Source organism: Mobula hypostoma, chromosome 7 (assembly GCF_963921235.1).
Source record: "Mobula hypostoma chromosome 7, sMobHyp1.1, whole genome shotgun sequence".
Taxonomy (NCBI): Eukaryota; Metazoa; Chordata; class Chondrichthyes; order Myliobatiformes; family Myliobatidae; genus Mobula; species Mobula hypostoma.
The window spans coordinates 86,490,408-86,514,585 of record NC_086103.1 but is presented as its reverse complement, the minus strand read 5'-3'; the positions used below and the strand labels follow the sequence as shown (position 1 = coordinate 86,514,585).

General features: G+C 41.4%; 1 protein-coding gene across 3 annotated transcripts in view; it reads left to right on the top strand.

Moving 5' to 3' along the window:
- The window catches only part of ebf1a (EBF transcription factor 1a), a 481,697-nt gene that overhangs the window by 434,060 nt on the left and 23,459 nt on the right, over positions 1-24,178 (top strand). For all 3 annotated transcript variants that reach the window (XM_063053691.1, XM_063053692.1, XM_063053690.1), the window contains exons 12-14: positions 10,831-10,896; positions 11,967-12,144; positions 17,846-18,025. In XM_063053691.1, coding sequence (XP_062909761.1) covers positions 10,831-10,896; positions 11,967-12,144; positions 17,846-18,025 — 424 coding nt within the window. The remainder of the gene's footprint in view (positions 1-10,830; positions 10,897-11,966; positions 12,145-17,845; positions 18,026-24,178) is intronic.

The window sequence follows — 24,178 nt, the reverse complement described above, 5'->3', positions numbered from 1 at the left end:
GGCCATTCTGCCCTTCACGTCTGCTTCAGCAGACAGTACAATCCCAGCTCATGTTCTGCTTCTGTGCCACTTTCCTGCACTGATATCATATACCTTGATTGCTTTAGTCATGAGACCATCATTTAAAGAGCCACTGTTTGAGTTGTGAAAGGGGTTAATTAATTAGACATGTCTGAATGATACCTTTCAAAGCAATCTAATAGAGTATGCCTTGTTTGAAAAGAATTAGATGAAGCAGGAAGAGAAACAAAAAATACTTGTAAAACTCAGCAGGTCAGGCAGCATCTGCAGAGGGAGAAACAATCAACCCTGAGGACAATTCAGGTGGAGTTGACACTGATGAATTGCTGGAATTCTGCAGGGCATCAACAACCTCATCATCAAAATACAGTACACAATCAGCTTAAAGTACTAAAGCTGGAATATACTGTCTAGTGTCTTCTGTTGTCAGGGGTTTGGAAGGAAGGCATGGGAGTAGGTTCACAATGCTCCCACTCTCAGGCAACGCAAGTGCTTTGCGTAGACTGCTTCCTCCAAAGTGGTTCAGGAATAGAAGATGGGCTTGTAAATACATAACTGGGAATGAGCAAATCTATCTTGCATATAAATATGTTTATCTGTTGCTTGCTGTGTTCGTATATGTGAATATGGTTCATCTTTTAATTATAGTGCTGTTCAATTTCACTTAAAAGGAAAAGAACCATGGAGTGGTAGTGTAAAGAGTAAATGTTATTCCAGACTGTTGTTACTTAAAGAAACAAAGTCACACATGTTACATGCTAGTTTGCAGCAAAACTTGTATGTATTACATCTCAGAGTCTACTGAGCATTACTGTCAGGAGAAACAGACTTAATGCACCTTTTATGTCACTCCATAATAAAGTAAATGGCCCTTAAATTCACTCTAGTGTCTGGTCATGTGCTCAGTTAGTTCCATGGGTGCTATAATTTTCAGTCAACAGGTGGTGTGATGTGGTTGATCCACAAATAGCTTGTCCCAGACTGCAAGCTCCAGTTGATCCACAGGTGGTGTCTCCTGATTGGTCCATAATTAGGGTTTCCTGGTTGCACTTCATGAAGTTCCTCCTGATTGGTCCATGGATTGTTAGTCTTCCTTGTTCCATGGTTAGTGTGTGCTAGTTGGTCTAAAGGCATCAAATCTAAGTTGGTCTACTGGCAGTGTTGCTCTTAGGTCCATTGCCACTTTGCTTCTACTTACCCACATGTGTTCTGACTGAAATAGTCCACAGCAAGTGTTCTTAAATCAGTAAACTGGCGAATCAGGTCATTATTGTCACATGTGCTGGAGAACAGTGAAAAGCTTCGTTTTGCACGTCATTCAGACAGGTCAGTTCAGCATGGAGGACAGTAAAGAGAAAATCAATAACCGTTACAGTGCAGGCAGGTTAGAGGTGCAAGGACATAATGAGGGAGGGCGTGAAGTCAGAGTCCAGTTTATCCTGCAAGGGGTCCATTCAAAAGTCTTATAACAGTGGGATAGAAGCTTTATTCATTCTTCAATTGGTCTGTTGGTAATATATCTCAGATGGTCCACAATGCGTTACAGTTACTCATCATACAGTGATGACCACATGTAATGACTAGGTCCCAAATTGTGTGACACAGTCAGGAATCAGAATACTGTTATAGTCCATATTTTATGGCCTTGACATTATTAATTGATTCCCCACCCTACTTGTAAGTGGAAGAGTAGATATCTGGCTGAAGGTGAGATCAGTCTTGCTCCCCAAACCAATTTTATTGAAAAGCCAGCTGCTCAGCTTGTCCTTGGAGCACTCTTACTGGGTAAGTGGTGTCCATTGAGTCTCCTCAGGTCTACATCAATGGTGTATTCAGGGAAATGGAGACCCCTTCACATTGTTAGCATCAGTGATGTGGAGAAATCTCAACTCAGAAAGAATTATCTCGGTGCAGAACTAAAAAGGCCTGAAGCAGCAGCCTTTCTATATGCATAAAGAACTCTTTGAATTGTAAGTGGCTGTTAGCAGGAACAATTTTACTGTGTACTGTGGAGAATTTAAAAATCTAGTAGCTTGTCATCAGAAAATAGACTGAATGATTTTTGAAAATGTTGACGTTGACAGCTAAATGAATGTAATTATGTTACTAAAGTGTTTTACCTTCTTTCCAGGGGCCTTTATATATACAAACACTTAAATAGTGTCTGGAAATTGGCCATAACTACTAAGTTGCCTATAGTGTCTACATTATTTTATATGAGGTGAATTTTAACTATAATTAAAGTTCCTGTTGTTAGGATATAGAATAAATCCTATAAGTCTTTTACTGCTATCTCCATGGTTTGATATATTGCTTGCACACAGTCAGCGAAGAGTGTTATTTGTAACATTCAAAGCACTTGGCGGGCCAGTCTTCCTCAGATTTGAATACACTTCTCACACATACTATCACTCTTAAAGGTGCAGGCACCTGCTTCTGCCTTGTTTTTCTATGTGTGGAACAAAAAGGGTAAAAGAGTGAGGATTAGCACCAAAAAGCTGCTGAAATTAAATATTAAGGCAGGAGCCTTCATACTTGTACACTTTGCTTTGCAGTAGAGTCATACAACTTGAAAACAGGCCCTCTGATCCACCACACTCATGCTAACATCAAGTGCCCATCAACACTCATCCCATCTTTCCTCCCATTCTTTTATCAACTACACTGCCTATCCAGTTCTCCTACTGTTCACCAACACACTTGGGGCAAACCACGGTGACCTTAGGACAGGGGTTCCCAACCTGGGGTCCATGGACTCAGTCAATGAGAGGGGTCGGTGGCATAAAAAACGCTGGGAATCCCTGACTTAGGAAGTGGGAGTGGGAACAGTAGGGACTCAGTCCTTGAGCATCCTTATGCATAATAATGACACCTGTGTATGCAGGTGTGTGTATATACGCATCTGTCAGAAGTACCTAAGCAAAAGTGATTACATTTAAATATGCTTGCATTCTTCTGTAATATAGGAAACAGATTTTACACTTCAAAACTCAGTGCACTGCTAATGCATTTAGTGCCGCCAATTTGGGAACATTTCTTGAAGGAAAATTGCGCTCTTCCTCCTTTCTTCTCTTAGAGCCAATTTTAGTGTAAACAACTTCACTTTTACATTGAAAATAAAAAAAACCGATGACAGACATCTAAAAGAAACACAGAAGATGATGGAAATACTCAGCAGGTCGGGCCTTATCTGTGGGAAGAGAGACAGAGGTAACATTTTGGCTCAAAGACCCTTCATTGGAATGATCTGAAATAAACACAGGGAATGGTGCAATTGGTCTGGAAGTTTGGGTCCGACAGAATCTAGAGCAGATCAGCATGGTGGACTCAAAACTGGCTCAGAGGTGGGGTGGTAGTTGAAGCTTGTTTATCAGAATGGAGGACTAATGATTAGTGGTGTGCCATGAGCACCTTGTTAATCATTATTTATGTAAATAATATAGATACAAATGCACAAGGCTTGATCAGTAAGTTGACGGATTATGCAAAACTAAAAGTTTTTGATAGTGAGAAAGCTTATTGTAGATCTTTTATTAGTTAGGGAAATGGCTGAGGAGTGGCATATGGATTCCTTTACGGATAGGTGTGTGGTAATGCATTTTGGAATCAACGAAGGACTAACACTACAAATGGTAGGGCACTTGGGTGCGTAATGGAACAGAGAGCCTGAAGACTACAAGCGTATCGTTTGTTCCGCCTCCTTCTACTACCCATTGTGCTTTCCCCTATTCCTTCTTCACCTTTCCTGCCCATCCCCTCCCTGCTCCTCCTCCCCCACCCCTTGATCTTTCCCCTTACTGGTTTTTCACCTGGCACCTACCATCCCTGCCCTGAGTAGAGTGGACATGGTTGCCCCATAAATGTAAAATATCGTTAGCCTACTCCTCGGTAGAACAGCGACACAGCAAACACAGCTGATGCTTCACAGCTCCAGTAGCTGAGGTTCAGTCTTGGGCTCTGGTGCTGTCTGTGTGGAGGTTCTGGCCAGGTCGGTTCCTCCAGGTGCTCCTGTTTCCTACTACAGCACAAAGATTTGCAAGTTGCTAAGTTCATTAACCACTGTAAATGGCAATGAACGTATAGCTAAATTATGGCATCTGGGAGGGGGAATGATGTGGGGAGTTGCAGATCTGTAAATCTAAATAGGTGCTTGATTGTTGGTGCAGACTTAAGTGTCAAAGAGTCTGTTTGCAACTTCCATGTTACTCTGTGTAAGTTGAAAAGGCGCCACAATTTTAACTGGAACAAAATGTCTGTTTTAACCTGCTGCATTTAGCTTTGTGTCTCAGAGTAGATGCTTTAATAAACTTTCATGTACAAATTCGATGGCAGAAGCATGGTAGACAAAGGAGGAAGAATTTCCACAGACAAACCTCAATAGCTGAGATCTTGGTTATGAATAATGAGCCGTTCTGTTTTGCCGCCCAAAGGCTATCGAACAAAGAAGAGAAACCCCTGAAACATCCTCCACTGCAACATGGAGAGATTTGAGTCAGGATGTTATTAATAGCAGGAAGAAAAAGATTAATACAAACCTTCCAAAGTAAGAACCTTTTTCGATTGGAATATCTTATTGGGTTGGAAATGTGTAGGATATATTGTTGAATTCTTCCTTATCCTGAGGACCTTATAGAATCAATATATATTAGGAGATGCTAGTAATTGTGTATATACACAGTATATACTACATATTTACATGGAATTGTCAGCATTTCCTAATCAGTCCTTGTTACCCAGTTTGAGAATTCAACTGTGTTTTCCAGTTGTAACCTGAACCTCTGCTGTGATGGCAGCTGGCTTGTCAGAATGCTCATTGACAGAGTGACAGAGTGCTCCCCATTCCCCACTTACTGGTGGTTTCTGCTTTGCTTTCTGTAGGCCCTGCAAAATAACCAGCAATTGCTCCACTTCTTTCAGTATCTTTACCAATCAACCTCTCATGTATACAGGAGATTAAAGTAAGCAAGGGTTAAAATAATAACTTGGATGAGGTGGTGGGTGAATGTGTGGCTAAAGGATTAGAGAAAGGGGCAGGGATTCAGATTTCTGGATCATTCAGACCTCTCCTGGGGCAGGTGTGACTTGTACAAAAAGGACAGGATGTTATTAGGGAGGGTTTAAACTAGATTGGCAGGGGGTTGGGAACCGAAGTGAAGAGGCAGAGGATGGGGAGGTTGGAGCACAAGTAGAGACATTGTAGGGAGTTTGTGAGGAAGGATAGGCAGATGTTCGAGCAAAAATGCACTCAGCCTGATGGTTTGAGATGTGTCTGTTTTAATGCAGGGAGTATCATAAACAAAGTGGATGAACTGACAGCGTGGATCATTATGTGGAACTGTGACATTGTGACCATTACAGAGACTTGGATGTCCCGGACAGGAATGGCTGCTGAGTGTGCCGGGCTTTAGATGGTTCAGAAAGGACAGGCAGGGAGGCAAAAGAGGTGGGGGCATGGCATTGCTAATCAGGGATATTCTCACGGCTGCAGAAAAGAAGGAAGTAATGGAGGGATTATCCACTGAGTCAGTGTGGTGGAAGTCAGAAACAGGAAGGAGCCAATAACTCTGCTGGGTGTTGTTCATAGAATCCCCAGTAGTAACAGGGACATTGTAGAGCAGATAGGGAGACAGATTCTGGAATGGTGCAATAATAATAGGGTTGTTGTGATGAGAGATTTTAACTTTTCTAATATTGACTGGCATCTCCTTAGTGCAAGATGGGGTGGAGTTTGTTAGGTGTGTTCAGGCAGGTTTCCTGACCCAATATGTAGATAAACTGACTAGAGGGGAGGCTGTACTTGATTTGGTATTGGGAAATGAACCTGGTCAGGTGTCAGATCTCTCAGTGGGAGAGCATTTTGGAGGTAGTGATCACAACTACATCTCCTTTACCATAGCACTGGAAAGGGATAGGAACAGACAATTTGGGAAAGCATTTAATTGGGGTAGGGGAAAATATGATGCTATTAGACAGGAAATTGGGAGCCCATGTTCTCAGGGAAATGCACAGCAGAAATGTGGTAAATGTGTAGGGAACATTTGCATGGCATTCTGCATAGGTATATTCCATTGAGGCAGGGAAAGGATGGTCGGGTGTAAGAACCATGGTGTACAAAGTATGTAGAAAATCTGCTTAAGGAGAAAAGAAAAGCTTATGAAAGGTTCAAGAAACTGGGTATTGATAGAGTTCTAGAAAATTACAAGTTTGCCAGAAAGAAGCTTAAGAATGAAATTTGGAGATCTAGAAGGAGCCATGAAAAGGCCTTGGCAAACAGGATTAAGGAAATCCCAAGGCATTGTACAAGTATGTGAAGAGCAAGAGGATGAGCTGTGTGAGAATAGCTCCAATCAGGTGCAATAGTGGAAACTTGTGCATGGAGTTGGAGGAGGTAGCCGGGGGTACTTAATGAATACTTTGCTTCAAAATTTACCAGGGAAAAGGACCTTAGCAATTGTAGGGATAACTTGCAGCAGACTGAAATACTTGAACATATAGACATTAAGAAAGAGGATGTGCTGGAGCATTTGAAAAGCATTAAGTTGAATAAATCACCGGGACCGTATGAGATATACCCCAGGCTACTGTGGGAAGCGAGAGGGGATATTGCGGAGCCTCTGGCGATAATCTTTGCATTATCGGTGAGGACGGGAGAGGTTCCGGAGGATTGGAGGGTTGCAAGTGTTGTTCCTTTGTTCAAGAAAGGGAGTAGAGATAACCCAAGAAATTATAGACCTGGGTAAGTTGTTGGAGAAGATCACGAGAGGAAGGACTTATGAGCATTTGGAGAGACACAATCTGATTAGGGTTATTTAGCATGGCTTTGTCAAGGGCAGGTCGTGCCTTATGACAGGGGACCCCAACCTTTTTTGCACTGCGGCCCTGTTTAATATTGACAATATTCTTGCGGACTGGCCGACCGGGGGCGGGGAGGGGGTAGGGTTGCCAACGAACAAGAGTAGCAGTCAAATGCGTTGTTTACCCAAAAGACTACAATAACCATGAAGCCTTGCGCGGGCACCAATGCGCATGCATGTCGTGACCTGCCGATTCCTCCCCCCCACCCCAAGCAAATCCTTTTTGGCGATTCTGTTCGTGGGGGTGGGTGTTGATCACTACCGGAATATAGATGATAAGTGGGTAATACACTCAATTTTGTTTCTAAAAGGGTTTATCTAACGAATTTAATATTAAACACACAGCGCATATTTTCCTCACATGGATATAATGATAAGTCAATTATCAGGGGAGCTTGAAGTGTTGAACCAACTTCCAGTAGAAGTGGCAGAAGCAAGTTTGATATGATCATTTAAAGAAAAATTGGATAGGTATATGGACAGGAAAGGAATGGAGGGTTATGGGCTGAGTGCAGGTCGGCGACACTAGATGAGAGTAGCGTTTGGCACGGACTAGAAGGGCTGTTTCCGTGCTGTAATTGTTATATGGTTATATAGGTCACTTATAAGTCAATAGCATCATAACATTTTAAGTAATATTTAAGTAATATTTGGATATTAAACGCACAGCACATATTTTCCCTGTATGAATATATAAAATCATTGCAACAGACCAATATCGCTGAATCAGTGGGAGCCCTGGGCTTGTTTCCCTGCAACAACACCGTCCTATCGAGGGGTGATGGGAGACATCGATACTCAAAGGGGGTTCCTGATGTCCAGTCTATTCCGCAGTTTAGTTTTCGTTGCACTCGTTGCAGAAAACTCCACTTCGCAGAAAAATTTTGGAAATGGAAGCAACGTTTTCAGTGCTTTCGTGGCTATCTCAGGATATTTAGCCTTGACTTTCATCCAAAATGCCGACAGAGATATTATGTCAAACATACTTTTCAGCCCGTCGTCATTTGCAAGTTCAAGGAGTTGATCTCCTTCCCACCCTGACACGGATGACGCGCGGGTCATGACCTCGCACGCGTAATGGCTGAACAGTGGCCGTGACAGGGAATGAGGAAAGGTGCAGCTGACCAAATCATATCGCTTCCTCGTGGCCCGGTAGCGCATGCTCTGTGGCCCGGTACCAGTCCGCGGCCCGGTGGTTGGGGACCGCTGCCTTATGAGACCGATTGAATTCTTTGAGGATGTAACAAAGACGAAGGTAGAGCAGTGGATGTAGTGTATATGAATTTCAGTAAGGCATTTGATGAGGTTCCCCATGCAAGACTCATTCAGAAAGTAAGGAGTGGGATACAAGGAGACCTTGCTTTGTGGATCCAGAAATGGCTTACCCACAGAAGGCAAAGAGTGTCTGTAGATGGTTTGTATTCTGCATGGAGATTGGTGACCAGTGATGTCTGCAGCGATATGTTCTGGAACCCACTACTCTTTGTGATTTTTATAAATGACCTGGATGAGGAAGTAGAAGGGTGGTTAGTAAGTTTGCTGATGACACAAAGGTTGTGGATAGTCTGGAGGGTTGTCAGAGTTTACAGTGGGAAATCGATAGGATGCAGAACTGGGCTGAGAAGAGGCACATAGAGTTTAACCCAGATAAGTGTGAAGTGGTTCATTTTGGTAGGTCAAATTTGAAGACAGAATATAGTATTAATGGGAAGACTCTTGCCCGTGTGTAGGATCAGGGAAATCTTGGGGTCCGTGTCCATAGGACACTCAAAGCTGCTGCACAAGTTGACAGTATTGTTAAGAAAGCATATGATGTTTTGGCATTCATCAACTGTGGGATTGAGTTCAAGAGCCGTGAGGTAATGTTACAGCTATATAGGACCTTGGTCAGACCCTACTTGGAGTACTGTGTTCAGATCTGGTCACCTCACTACAGGAAGGATGTAGTTACTACAGAAAGTGTGCAGAGGAGATTTACAAGGATGTTGCCTGGATTGGAGAGCATGCCTTATGAGAATAGGTTGGGTGAACTTGGCCTTTTCTCTTTGGAGCAGCAGAGGGTGAGAGGTGACCTGATAGAGGTGTATAAGATGATGAGAGGAATTGATTGTGTGGATAGTCTGAAATGGCTAACAAGAGGGGCCATAGTTTTAAGGTGATTAGAAGTTGGTACAGAGGGGATGTCAGGGGTAAGTTTTTCATACAGAGAATGGTGGGTGCGTGGAATGCATTGCCGGCAACTGTGGTGGAGGCAGATACAATAGGGTCTTTTAAGAGGCTCTTAGATAGATACATGAAACTAAGGAAACTAGAGGGTTATGCAGTAGGGAAATTCTCGGCACTTTCTAGAGTAGGCTACATGGTCGACACAACATCATGGGCCAAAGAGCTCGTAATGCGCTGGAGGTTTCTATGTTCTATGTTCCATTACCAGGAGAAACTCAAACTAAGGAGCATCATTATAAAATGAAGCATGAATGATTTAAAACTGAAGTACATTGGAGTTTCTTCTCACCGAGGTTGCCGAATCTCTGGAATGCTCTTCCAGAAGGCTTATGATGGCTAGATCACTGGGGATATTTAAAGAAGAGGTAGAAACATTTCTGAAAGATCTGAGGATAGAGGACCTGGCACAAAAGAGAAGATAAGACCAGGAGTAGTTGAAAAAATGGGGTAGGCTTTACTTCTGCTCCTATTTCCTCGTGTTTGTTGCGCAGTCTCGTATTTTAAAAAAATGTTGAGTATTCAGTTTAAACTTTAAAGGCCGTGATGTCAGTGATAATATTTGTAATGCACTGTAAAGTTCTATCAGTTATATGCCACAATAAAACACTTCCATTTTTCATCAGAGCTGGATAACTGATATATGCGAATGTAGTGCAGGCATTTGTTTGTACTTTTATTCATAATACCTTCAGATTCTATTGTTCTGGCATGCTTACATGTAATATTTCAATAAATCATGAGTTTCTGCTGGATTTTTACCAAAAGTCAAATAAGTGAGTTCAATGAGTTTTCTTTTGCTTCAGTGGAGTTCTCCCTGAACTAACATTAACTTGATTAAGAGGTCACGTACTTCACATTTATTGGGATCTTAATGTGCTTGTGTTATGTATGTGACCGTGTGGCAGCTGTAAATGCAGTGCACAAGTAGATCACTGAATATACCAAGTGGATATATGTGAGAGCATTTACAATGAAAGGACATATAAGCAAATTAAATGAATTACAAAAAATGATTGTAATAAAAGCAAAAATGAAATTACAAAGGCAGATATAATACTGCATGAAGAAGAGTATGATTAAAGCACTTGTGTATTTAACTGGAAAGTACAGTAAATATATTGCTAAAAGGATTCAGTAGCAAATTGCCACAGCTCTGTGCTGTGAGGTCCAGCTGTAACATATGTAAGGAACACATAGGAGTGACTTACTGCATATCACAAGCAGAAACCTTGCTGTCCAAAAGAAATGGTCTGTGGGTTTTGTGCTGAAGACATTCATTAAGGATTGAACCTAGAATTCAAACACCAATAGGTAAAAGAGGTCAATGATGACCTGAATGGTCAAGAAGTTCCGAAGTCCATCCTTGTGCTAAGTTAACTAATCTTAGCAATGCTCCTGTAAGCGATAAACAGCCTTAATAGTCCTGATTGAATAGATAAAATTATCTGGTATTACAAAGTCTGATGGATCTTTCACAGCACCTTTTCATATAAGCTCATGAATGGTAGCTGTTGACAGCTTTGGCCAAAGCTGTGGGTTAAGTTAACTCAAACACTGCTGGATTGGTAAGTTTGGGTCAGTCATTCACAATACAGTCAAGAAAAGCCCATCTCCTTCCCACATTTAACTACCCCATACTGCTCGCTTGCATCATGTGGATTTGGTTAAAATGAATAAATGTAAGGAATCTATTGTGGATTTGAGAAAGAACTCTATTTTATTTCTACAGGAAGTTATACTGAAGAGGGCGGCAGACTTGGTGGAGGCACTATATGGCATGCCACATAATAATCAGGTAATAACTGGTTCACTCTTGGATGCTATGGAGGTGAGAGCTGATACTGAGAACTGGATGCTGGAGGGAGAATTCTGTACTCTGTATTTCACTCCCAGTCCTGTGCTGAGTTAGCTAACATTAGCATTGCTTCCTCTTCAAGCTCCAATGCTCCTGAGCTGAATAAGGAAAAAAAAATCCAACATTTCCAGCCTGATGGAGTAGGCCAAGGGAGATCTCTCTGTACTCCACTCCCAACTATTTGAGATTCATGTTGTGGAATTTCCAATTCACAGGCAAGTTCCAAGCAATGACTGATTCTCTCAGCACAGTGGTTGCTTCAAGCCTGGTAGGAATTAGGCAAGGTTTGTAATGGGAAAACAAAATGTGTGAGTTCACAGGAGATGCAAGTAACTCTGAAAGAATCTGGAGCAACAAAGAACTTTTCTGGAGGAACTCAGCAGGTTAAGGAATCATTGATGCTTCGGGTCAAAACCCTGCATCAGTGGTGAAGAAAGGAAAAGCAAAGAGGAGAGGCCAGGTGGTGAGGAAGGAGTTAGTGGGTGCTTCATGGACAGTGGAGAAGTGCAGAATAATGGGAAGATGGAGCCAGGCAAATGAGGCAGAGGGGTGAAGATGAACGTGTTTGTTAATGGTCCAGCTGAATCGAATGGCAGGACCTCCTTAGGGAGTTCATCACTGGAGTTCTCATGTGGGAGGTAGGCAGGGGTGGTCCTAGGATCTGCACTACAAGTTCCAACGAGTCCCAAGTGATGAATCTGGTGAAATAATTGGTTATATGCTTCATTAGTAAGGAAGGTGGCAGTTTGTCCATATTTAGATCCTTCTGTGCCTTCCTCCCTTGTCCTGGGGAAGGTTTGGGAGGGGAAGTGGGTTGCCAAAAATCACTCTGACCTCCATAAACTAGACTCAAAACACAGAGAGAAGCAGAAGTGTTTATAAGAAAGAACTACTTTTATATTTTCTCAAACCACATTATATTACTACCTTAAACATGTCTTTATCATTACAGTCAACATTTTTATTGGATTTTTAGTCATAACTTCCATTTTCTTTAAAATCCCTGCTAGGAAATCATCCTGAAGCGAGCTGCTGACATTGCAGAGGCCCTGTACAGTGTTCCCCGGAACCACAACCAACTTCCAGCTCTCAGCAACACATCTGTCCACGCAGGGATGATGGGTGTCAATTCCTTCAGTGGGCAGCTGGCTGTCAATGTGTCTGAATCTTCGCAAGCAGCCAATCAGGGTAAGGTTTAACTCATAGAACGCAATTATTCTTGGTGTTGAACAGCTTGCTATCTTGCCCTTACCTCTATCCCATCACTCCTAAATAACCATTTGTAGGTAACACATGAGCAGTTCCATGAACGAAGCCCTAAGACACATGCAGTAGAATGGTTATAGTGCATCATCACAATATACCACTCAAAGTGCGCTCTAACATAACCCTTCAATATACACATATTGTGACATAGCACCCTTCGAAGGACATTAAGGGTATCCTAACAGTATCAGTAAAATTGGTAAATTAGATTATTATTGTCACTTGTATGGAAGAACAGTGAAAGACTTTGTTTTGCATGATGTCCATACTGACCATTTAAACATAGTGCATTGAGCCAGTACAAGGGAAAACAGTAACAGAAAGCAGAATGAAGTGTCTTATTTACAGAGAAAGTGCAAGATTGCTGTGAGGTAGATTGTGAGGTCAAGAGTCCATCTTATCATATTATGGGACTGTTCAATTATCTTATAACAACAGTGGAAGCTGTCCTTGAGCCTGATGATACATGCTTTCAGGGTTTTTTAAAATTTCTGACTGATAGAACAGAGGAGAAGGGAGAATGTTTGGAGTGGCTGCTTTGATTATGTTGGCTCTTTTAATGTTGCAGCTCTATAAAGCTCTGGTTTAATCACACTTGGAATGGTTGTCTCACTATAGGAAGGATGTGTAAGCTTTAGAGAGTGTGCAGAGGAGTTTTACCAAGATTCTGCCTGGATTAGAGTGAAGGAGGATGAGAGGTGACTTGACAGAGGCCTACAAGATGATAAGAGGAATAGATTGAGTGGAGAGCCAGAAATTATTTCCCCAGGGAGGAAATGTCTAAGACAAATGGGCATAATTTAGAGATGTTTTGAGGAAAGTTTAGGGGGAGATGTCAGAAGTAGGTTTCTTTCACAAAGAGTACCAGTTGCATGGAACACATGGCCAGGGGTGGTGGTAGAGGCAGATGCATTAGGGACATTTAAGAGTCTCTTAAATAGGTACCTAAATGAGTGAAAAATAGAGGACTGTATGGGAGGGAAGGGTTATATTGAGCTTAGAGTAGGTCAAAAAATTGTGGCCACAGGGCCTGCATTGTACTGTATTGTTCTATGTTCTGTGTTTACTGTGGCAACGAGCAATATGGACAGAGCCTGGAGAATGGTTTCTATGATGGTCTGAGCTGTGTACAAAACTTCTGGCAGTGTCTGGTAGTTTTGGACAGAGTAATTGCCATACCAAGTGGTATTGCATAGGATGCTCTCTACAGTACATCATTAAAAATTGGTGAAGGTCAATGTTAAGATTCTTTAGCCTTTGAGGAAGTAGAGGCATGGTGCACTTTCCTGGCCGTGGTTAAATATTAAAAGTTAGCTTTGTTTGTCACGTGTACATCGAAACTTCGAAGCATTCAATGAAGTGTACGTTTTTGTGTCAATGACCAAATAATCTGAGGATTGTGCTGGGGGCAGCCTGTAAGTGATTCCACACTTCTGGGCCCAACATAGCATGCCTGCAACTCACTAAATCTAACCATACATCTTTGGAACCTTGGAAGAAATTGGAGCACACCAAAGGAAGCCCAGATGGTGATGGGCAGAATGTACAAACTTCATACAGACAGTGGCAAGAATCAAACCCAATCAGTGATCACTGTCACTGTAAAGCCACTATGCTATGTGGTGTCCTTGTGAGATGTCTATGAGATTGGACCAGGACAGGTTATCAGTGATTTTGGTGATACCCACACCTCAAGTATTGCAGTGCTTCATAAACTCAGCTCACTGCCACCTTCTCAAAGGAAGCGAGGAATGGGCAATTAAATGGCTGGCTTAGCCTACGAAGCCCACATCCTTTGAGAGAATGTATCACTAAAATGATCTATTTCACAAGGTGATTGCAGTATAGTATCTGCATACATATGAACAGCAGACATTGTTTATAATACAGGATTCCTCAATCTGTGAAAGCGACGTATTCATGAAAAATCTTTTGTGAATTAGAATTTCAGAAATGGAAAACACTGTGCAAAAGGCATCCACTGACATTTGTTTCAACAAAATGTGTGTTGGGCTGAAAATTCATTCATTTATCATTCCTAAATCAAAGAATTACTATAAATCAAGCAGAGTGCAAATTTCATTCCATAATACTACACACTTATGTTTATTGACATTATATATTGTTAGTAGTTAACATTTCGTAATGCACTATGTTTTGATAAATTCTAGGTGTAGACTTCTTGCTGAAGCTGCTTTACAAGCTTGTATGAAAATATACGTTAATTTTGGAAGTTCTGTTGAAGGTCTTAATCATGGTGCCAATGAACCATGTAAATAATTGTGGGTTGGTATTAAGCTTAACATCTCTTTAAATTCCTGATTATTTTCCCAACGTTTACTAGTGCTCACAATACAGTTCCCCTCCAATTTATGGGAGCCTGACCTACAGACCTATTGAATGTTTCAGAGACTGATGGATGGGTTGCTGGCTGCTGTAAGGCTGCATGCAACTTCTGCTGGATGGAAGTGAACTAACACTTTTCCACCCCACCCCTCTGAGCCCCAACTATCAGGGGCTGAGTCAAGCCAAGCAGAGCTCGGAGGCTAACTGGTGGCCAATCTTCCCTCTTTGTTCTCCTTTTAGTGCTACTTCTGTGATCCTCTCTCAGATGCTGCCATTCATTTTCTACTTTTGAATATTGCAGGTCAGGAGTGGGACCTGTTGTAACTTGAGAATGCTATGTAATGGTTGGGATTCTGGTATTCAATTTTTATGAGTTCCCTATATCCCCACCACTGTTTATGTTTCTTAAAAAAATCTCTGGATATCCATTCTCAAATATAGTTTTAAAATCAGCATAGAAGCTAACAGCAAAGGCTTTTCATCATTCTCTGTGACAGTGAATCCCAGACCTATTTAACCCTCCAAGCAGAGATGCTGGTAAACCACTGGGTCTCAGTTCATGGCCAGCCAACATGTCCAAAGCAGGTAGAGACCCTGAGCCCAATTTCTTTATTTTAGGTTGAAGAGGAGTGTGTGCAGACTGTGAATAAAAAACAGTGGATAAACAGTGCTAATGATTGCCTAGTTAAAGTTGAAGTGCACCTCTGTGAGATGACCTCCTTCTTCTACTGTGTTCTCAATAGAGGATTAGAGTTCAAGCATGCAAACATATCTCAAAGAGAAATTGATACAGCAGCCCAGAACTCCTATGTGTTAAGAAACAGAAAATGCTGGAAAAACTCAGTTTGTCAGGCAGTATCTTTGGAAAGAGAAAAAATAGAATTCTGGGGGCTGGTTCACCTCTCATCATTTGATCAATAAATCTGACACCTACCCGCATAATTTCTTTGTCTATTTATTCTATAAACAGACAAGACGAGAGCAGCACTACAGCTTAGCTCAACCTATGGCTTTAGCCCTGTTGCAATTAGGAAAATCCTTGCAGGACAATGTGTGATGACTTTATTCCCTCACCAAGGCTTTGTAGCTGCTCATTATTTTGGTAGTGTCCATGCTTATGGTTCCTTAACAAATCAAGAATGGAATGATTAATTATTCAAAAGCATTGGTTTTGGTTTGATAAGAAATTAATGTAGGAAAGGATGTTGCATGGATTGGAGGACTTCAGTTATGGAAAGAGATTATTGAGGCTGGGCTTACTTTCCCTGCAGTGAAGGTACTGAAGGGGTGATCATATAGAGAAATACAAAATTATAATGGGCATAGATAGCCAGAAGATAATCAGGATGATTTTTTCCCCATGCTTGAGGTATCAAAAACAAAAAGACTCAAGTTTAAGGTGAGTGGAAGGAGTTCAACAGGGATCTGAGGTGAAAGTTTTTCTTACACAGAATGAGGCCCGAAACAACAACTGTTTACTCTTTTCCATAGAGACTGTCTGACCAGCTGAGTTCCTCCAGCATTTTGTGTATACTGTTTGGTTTTCCAGCATCTGCCGATTTTCTCGTGTCTGTGATTACACAGAGTGTGGTTGATATTTGGAACATGATGTCAGATGAGGTAGTGGTCAGATATGTACACTGTTTAAATGGCATTCAGACAGGAATGTGAATAGATAAGGCATAGAAGGATGCAGACCACTTATGAACAAATAAGATTAGTGTAGATGGAGGAAAGGTCAGCACTGAGCATTGTGGGCTGAAGGGCCTATTTCTGTGCTGTATAATTCAATGAAAAATACAAATTATTTTCCAGTGTAAAATTCATTCAGAATTAAATATTTGTTTTAGACAATATTATTGTAATTTTCTCCCATTATCATCAAACCAGAGTTATAACTGGATTGTAGAAAATTGTGAGATCAACACAGAGAACAAATTCTAAGGCAGATTTCAGGATGCTTGTGAAATGTTGATATGGAAGATTGGGAAATAATCAAGATTCACTGAAAACCAAAGGGGAGATTGATCAGTACCTAACATGGTATATTAAGCGATACTTCACACGTCTGCTGTAGCTAAGCACTGAGGAATTACTCCCTTCTTGCTACTGAAGTATTGCCATCACTCTGTAATTACCCAATGTGACTACACTGTGGTTTATTTTAACTGCTCTTCCCCCTACCTCTTCCACTCTTGACATTTTCCTTGATGTAAATGAACAAGTGATGGATTTCAAGCACAAAGCACAGACTGAAGGTGGAAAATCGTCCTTGCAGCTAAATCCCCAGGAAGCACACCTTTGCTGCCCTTCCCCCAGACTCTTTCATGGCTTGTACCTCTGTTAACTCTGTAAGGTTACATTCTTCCTATTTTCCTTTTATAAACAGAGCTGATTTTGGAATTGGAACATAAATGTAATTTTTTAATTTCCCAGTTTATGGCACATTGTTTATTTAATACAATTGTTTGCGTAGTTCTCCCACTCCTGATGAAGGGAATGAGCCTGAGAGGAACTGTACTTTTTACACAGTTGTTTACAACTTTATTTCTTCTATACAGATGTTGACTTTTACAGAGAAGGGAGAACACAGGCAAACTGCTGCTCTCCAATACCCTCTCACAGTGGCCTTATTTATTGGTACAGCACAGAGTAGGCCCTTTTCATCCACCCAGCAAACCCTTGATTTAATCGTAGCCTAATCAAGCGACAATATACAATGAGCAGTTAACCTGCATATTAGCACTATAGGAGGAAACCCATGTGGTCACAGGGAGAACGTACAAACTCTTCACAGGCAATGGTGGGAATTGAACCCTGGTTGCCTGTACTGTTAAGCATTGTGCTAACTTTGTGCAAGACTATTGATTAGGAGTGAGCTGCAGTGGTTTAGGAACTTTGATAATCATCCCTTTCAATTCAGTGTGAGCTATGGCGTACCTGTCTTCAAACTTCCTCTTTGCAAGGGTATGAGAAATAAGAGCAGGAGCTCTTCATCAGCAGAGTTGCCCTCATTAACCCACACAGCTACCTCATCAAAAAACTCAGCAAAGTTAATTGAGCACAATTTTATTTTAACAAACATTAACAGATGTGATATAGCAAGCATTGGCCAGTTAATTTATCAATTCATTTGCGTTTCAGCTGTTAGGTCTTTGAAGTGAGCTCCTAGGATCGGCAACGGGAATGTGGAGATTTAGGTCACGGGCCATTGCAGGCACAAGAGAAAGAGAGACTATGAGTATATGTGTTCAAAATTGTCCTTCATTCAATATAGGTTTTACTCGCAACACAAGCAGCGTGTCTCCTCATGGATATGTGCCGAGTTCCACTCCACAGCAGACAAACTACAATTCTGTGACAACGAGTATGAATGGATATGGCAATGCAGGGATGTCCAACCTAGGAAGTTCTCCTGGTTTTCTCAATGGGTCCGCTGCCAATTCGCCATATGCCAGTAAGTAAAAAAAAATGCATTAGACCTTCTGCTTATTAATAGTCTCATGCTGGTACACTATCATATCTCACTAATTCTTTAGGAATATTGACATTAGAAGCTATTGAATGCAACTCACATGCTTCACGTCTTTGTTCAGTTCTTAAACAGTATTCCATTTGATCTGAGACAATTTAATATATTATTCTCAACTGTTAAAGCAAAGTTATTCTTATATTTTGAGAATTATGATTTACCATATAGTTAGATCTAAGCTTCATTCACAGTTAAGATGGTGATAGAGTAAATATTTGTACTGTTGAGAAAGGTCAAATGGTCTTCAGAATGAGCCAAGTTCTCAGTGTAAGATTACCCATTGGAACGCCCTTTGGTGTTGAGCCTGTCACATTCTAGACATCCTGCTTTGTTACAGAGAAAGGAAGACAGACATTTCCTGGTGTATTTATCTAACTCCAGGGAGGAGGCAATTAAGCTTTAATTGATTTCAGGACCGAACTAACATTCACACTTCATTGGAAGTTACATTCAGATTATTCTCAAAATAATCATATGCCAGGGAAATCTCTGGGATGTTCCTTAGGGAGTTCTCTCAATTGGACAGTATAACTTTGTCAGATGATTGGCAGGAAACTCTAGGAAACTCCCAATAAATATAAATGCACATAGGAGAGAATTTACAACAAAGCAGACAACGTTCCACAAAAGAGAATAAAATTACTTGTATTAAATCTAAAAAAAATTTATGAACATATTTTAGAAGAAAATCTTGATTCTTATATAATTATGGAGTTGGGTGCAAATTTTTAGACTTCTGCCCAGATGCTTGTCAAACAAAATGGCTTTCTCTTTTCAACTCTGAACATCTTCAATTTAGGTAGGTTTTGTTAGATCTAAAAGTAGATTTGTGGAGTGTAGTTCAGCAGGGCATGTAAATTAAGAAGGGAATAACAGTATATTTGTATATTCTAGCAAGACTGATAATTAAATTTTCAATGTTAAGAACAATTTTCTGAAGAGTTTTGAAAAGAATTAAATATACGACTCAGAAATCCACCATTCTTTAATGACTTACCAAGTGTAATTAAGACTTTGGTTTTAATTTCTCACAGGAATTTCCACCTCACCATCTTTACTGTCTCAGATGGTAACAGCCTGATGTGGAATAAGCTGTTTAGACAAAGGAAGTCACTAATGTGATCGCTGGTTCAATTGTATAATCCCTAGCGAGTGAAATCTGAGCAGCAGGAACAGGGTTGTTCCTGGGGTAATGTTGTATTATGACCCCGAGGGATTTCCCAGGGCGATTTTGTTAAGTAATGTTAGAGGCCATGCCAATAGACATGCCAAGGAATCATCCGCTCCTAATACATTCCTTTAAGAACTTATGGTAAGATGGTGATGCAACTCAGACGCCACAGCCCCTCCAGGGCCAACCAGAGATGTTACTGCCTTTTTAAAAATTCTTTTCTTTACGATCACATGACACTGCTGGACATTAAGAACTCCAAATACTGCAGGCCCACCTCATCAGCGAGTTGGTAGTTGGTGGAGGTGCTGGTCATGGTGCGGACCGCATTGTGCCCTGCTTCAGAAAGGTGACGGAGTCAGTGTTTGAAGGTAGTGTACAGTCAACAGCGAGTAATTGTCTTAGACGTTTTTCTTGTGATCGCAGGATTCTGTTGGGCATTGATAATGTTGAATGCTGTAAGTTTGGTTCCCTAGTTTATTGGTGGGACCGACGGCAAGAGGCTGCATGACCTTGGCTGTAGTGAGGTCTAGACCTCATGCCGTGGTGTTGTCTGTTTACAGCTGCCCAGGAGAAAGGCATCGGAGTCAGTGTGTTCACTCTGTGGAAGATAAGGTGGATTGTGTTCAATTGTGGGCTTGCTCTTGCTGACATATTAATGGACTCAGGGACTTAGGCTATATTATAGTCTTTTGTGTGATTGTATGTTTACTTTTATTTTATATGCATTATATGTGCCTTGCGCTAGATATGACTATTGTTATTGTGTTTTGCTCCTTGACCCCAGAGGAACAGTATTTTGTTTGGCTGTCTTCATGGGTATAGCTGTATCCTGCATGGTTGAATGACAATTATACTTGTTATGCTGCTCAGAGATTTGGGTTTGGTAAGAAATAATATAAAGCTAACTGTTACACATGGGATTTCTGATGGAAAACATCATAGAGTCACGGAACAATTCAGAACAGAAACAGGCCCTTTGGCCCGTCTTGGCTTTGCTGAACCATTAATCTGTACGGTTCCATTGACCTGCACCTGGACCATAGCCCCCACCCCCCCCCACCCCTCCGTACCCATCTTATCCATGTACCTATTGAAATTTCTCTTAAATGTTAAAATCGACCCTGCATCCACGACGTGCTGGCAGCTCATTCCAGATTCTCACCGCACCTGAGTGAAGAAGTTACCCCTCATGTTCCCCATAAACATTGAACCTTTCACCCTTAACCCATGACCTCTAGTTGTAGTCTCACCCAACCTCAGCGGAAAAGATCATTGACATTGATGACAAACAACAACAGACCCAGCACCAATCCTCAGCTGGTCAGACCTCAGACAAAGTTAGGAATCAAAAGGTTGAGCATGGTGTGACTACTGTCCTGAACTGCTTATATTTCAGTGCAAAAAATATCATAGGTAAGGTGGATGATAGTGCTGAAAATGAGGTAGCTGGTTTACATAGAGAGGTAATGTGTATTGAGGAGACGCTGTTGACAGGTCAAAATTGCAGTCAATAGGATGTTGCAATGTAAAAGGCGGACAAAATCAAAAAGAGTGAATACAGGACTGAAGGTGTAATATTTGAATGCATGCACTATATGGAAGGTGCATGAACTTTAGCACAGTTGCTGATTGGCAGGTATGTTGTAGGCATCACTGAATCATGGCTGAAAGAAGATTACAGCTGGGAGCTTTATGTCTAAGGTTGTATCGAAAGGACAGGCAGGAAGGTAGAGGGGGCCAAGATGCTCTGTTGGTAAAAAATGAAATCAAATCATTAGAAAGAGGTGACATAAGGTCAGAAGGAGTTGAATTATTGTGGATAGAGCTAAGGAACTGAAAGGGCAAAAAGACCCTGATGGGAGTTGCATACAGACCCCCAAACAGTAGTAAGGATGTGGTCTACAAATTACAATGGGAGATAGAAAATGCATGCCAAAAGGGGCAATGTTACCATACTCAAGGGGAATTTCAATATGCAGGTATATAGGGAAAATCAGGTTGGTGCTGGGTTCCAGGAAAGGGAATTTCTAAAGTGCCTATGAGATGGCTTTTTTGAGCAGCTTGCAGGTGAGCCCACTAGAGGAACAGCTATTCTGGGATTGTGTGTTGTGCAATGAACTGGAATTGATTAGAGAGCTTAAGGTAAGAGAGACCTTAGGGGACAGTGATCATAATGTCATTGAATTCACCCTGATATTTGAGAGGGAGAAGCTGAAGTTAGATGTATTAGTATTACAGTGGAGTAAAGGGAATTACAGAGGCATGAAAGAGGAGCTTGGTTAGAATTGATTGGAAAAGTACACTGGCAGGGATGATGGAGGAACAGCAATGGATGGAATTTCTGGAATTCCATTTCTGGAAAAGATGACATAACCATGGCTAACAAGAGAAATCAAAGCCAACATAAAAGTCAAAGAGAGGGCATATAGTGGAGCAAAGATTAGTGGGAAGTTAGAGGATTGGGAAGCTTTTAAAATCCAACAGAAGGCAACTAAAAAAGTCATTTATAAGGTAAAGATGGATACGAAAGTAAGCTAGCCAATAATATTAAAGAGGATACCAAAGGTTTCTACAGATACATAAAGTATAAAAGAGAGGCGAGTGTGGATATCAGACCACTGGAAAATGATGCTGGAGAGGTAATAATGAGGGAGAAGGAAAGGAAAAGATAGTATTTTGCATCAGTCTTCACTGTTGTCAACACTAGCGGTATGGTGGAAGTTCCATGTGTCAGTGGTCTTGAAATTTGTGAACTTACCATTACTAGAGAGAAGCTTCCTGGGAAACTGAAAGGTCTGAAGGTAGCTAAGTCACCTGGACCAGAAGGTATACACATCAGGGTTCTGAAAGGGTGGGGTGAAGCTTTCTGGAGGCATTAGTAATGATCTTTCAAGAATCGCTAGACTCTGGACTGGTTCTGGAAGACTGGAAAATTGTAAATGTGACTCCACTCTTCAAGAAGGGAGAGTGGCAGGAGAATGGAAACTATAGGCCAGTAGTTAGGAAGATGCTGGAGTCGATTATTAAGAATGAGGTCTCAGGGTGCTTGGACGCACATGATAAAATAGGCCGTAGTCAGCATGGTCTCCTCAAGGGACAAATCTGTTGGAATTCTTAGAAGAAATAACAAGCAGGATAGACATAGGAGAATTGGTTGATGTTGTGCACTTGGATTTTCAGAAGGCCTTTGACAAGGTACCACACATGAGACTGCTTAACAAGCTGTGAGCCCATGTTATTACAGGAAAAATTCTAGCATGGACGAAGCAGTGGTTGATTAGCTGGAGGCAAACAGTGTGAATAAAAGGAGCCTTTTAGTGGTATTCCTCAGGGGTCTCTGCTGGGACCGATTCTTTTTACGTTGTATGTAATATGATTATATGATTTGGATGATGGAATTGATGGCTTTGTTGCAAAGTTTGCAGACAATACGAAGATAGGTGGAGGGGCAGGTAGTTTTGAGGTGTAGAGAGGCTTCAGAAGGACTTAGACAGATTAGGAGGGTGGGCAAAGAAATGGCAGATGGAATGTAGTGTCGGGAAGTGTATGGTCATGTACTTTGGTAGAAGATATGAAAGGATTGACTATTTTCTAAATGGAGAGAAAATACAAAAACTGAGGCACAAAGGGACTTGGGAGTCCTTGTGCAGGATTCCCTGATGGCAATGTTAGCATTCATTCATTTCAAGAGGACTAGAATATAAAAGCAAGGATGTAACGTTGAGACTTTATAAAGCACTGGTGAGGCCTCACTAGGAGTATTGTGAGCAGTTTTGGGCCCGTTATCTTAGAAAGGATGTGCTGAAACTGGAGAGGGTTCAAAGGATGGTCACGATCCTAGGATTGAATGGCTTGTCATATGAAGAGCATTTGATGGCTATGAGCGTATATTCACTAGAGTTCAGAAGAACGAAGGGTGACTTAATTGAAACCAATCAAATGGTGAAAGGCCTTGATAGAGTGGATGTGGAGAGGATGTTTCCTATGGTGGGAGAGTCTAAGTCCAGAGGATACAGCCTCAAAATAGAGGATTGTCCTTTTAGAATGGAGATGAGGAGGAATTTCTTCAGCCAGAGAGTAGTGTATCTGTGGAATCCTTTGCCACAGGTGGGTGTAGAGGCCAAGTATTTATGTATATTTAAGGCAGAGGTTAATAGATACTTAACTGGTCAGGGCATGAAGGGATATGGCAAAAAACAAGAGTTGGAGTTGAGAGGAAAACTAGATTAGCCCTGAAGAAATGGCAGAGTAGACTCTCTGGACCAAATGGCCTAATTTCTCTCCTATACCTTATGGTATTATGGACTTATGGTCAAATCCCTGTAGCTTCCCACTAATCATGGGCCTCCCTCAGAGAATGAATCATCTACTACCACTCTCTACCTTCCTCTGCAAAGCTAATGTCTCATCCAATTTACTATCTCATCTTGAATGCCAAGTGACTGAAACTTCTTGACCAACCTACCTGACCAACCTACCATGTGGGATCTTGTCAAAGACCTTGCCAAAGTCCATGTAGATCACATCCATGGCCTTTGCCTTCATCAATTTTTCTGGTAACTACCTTTAAAATCCCTATAAGATTGGTTAGATATGACTTACAGCAGATAAAGCCAAGTAAACTGTCCCTAATCAGTCTCTGTCCATCCAAATAGTTATATATCCAGTTTATTAGAATACCTTCCAATAACTTTCCCACTACTCATGTCAGACTCACTGGCCTATAGTTTTCTGGCTTATTCTTAGAGGCTTTCTTAAACAAAGAAACAATACTAGCTTTCCTCCGATCCTCTGGCACCTCACCTGTGGCTAAGAATGTTTTAAGTATCTCTGCTAGGATGCCTGCAATTTCTGGACTAGCCTCCCACAGGGTCCAAGGGAATACCTCGTCAGGCCCTGGGGAT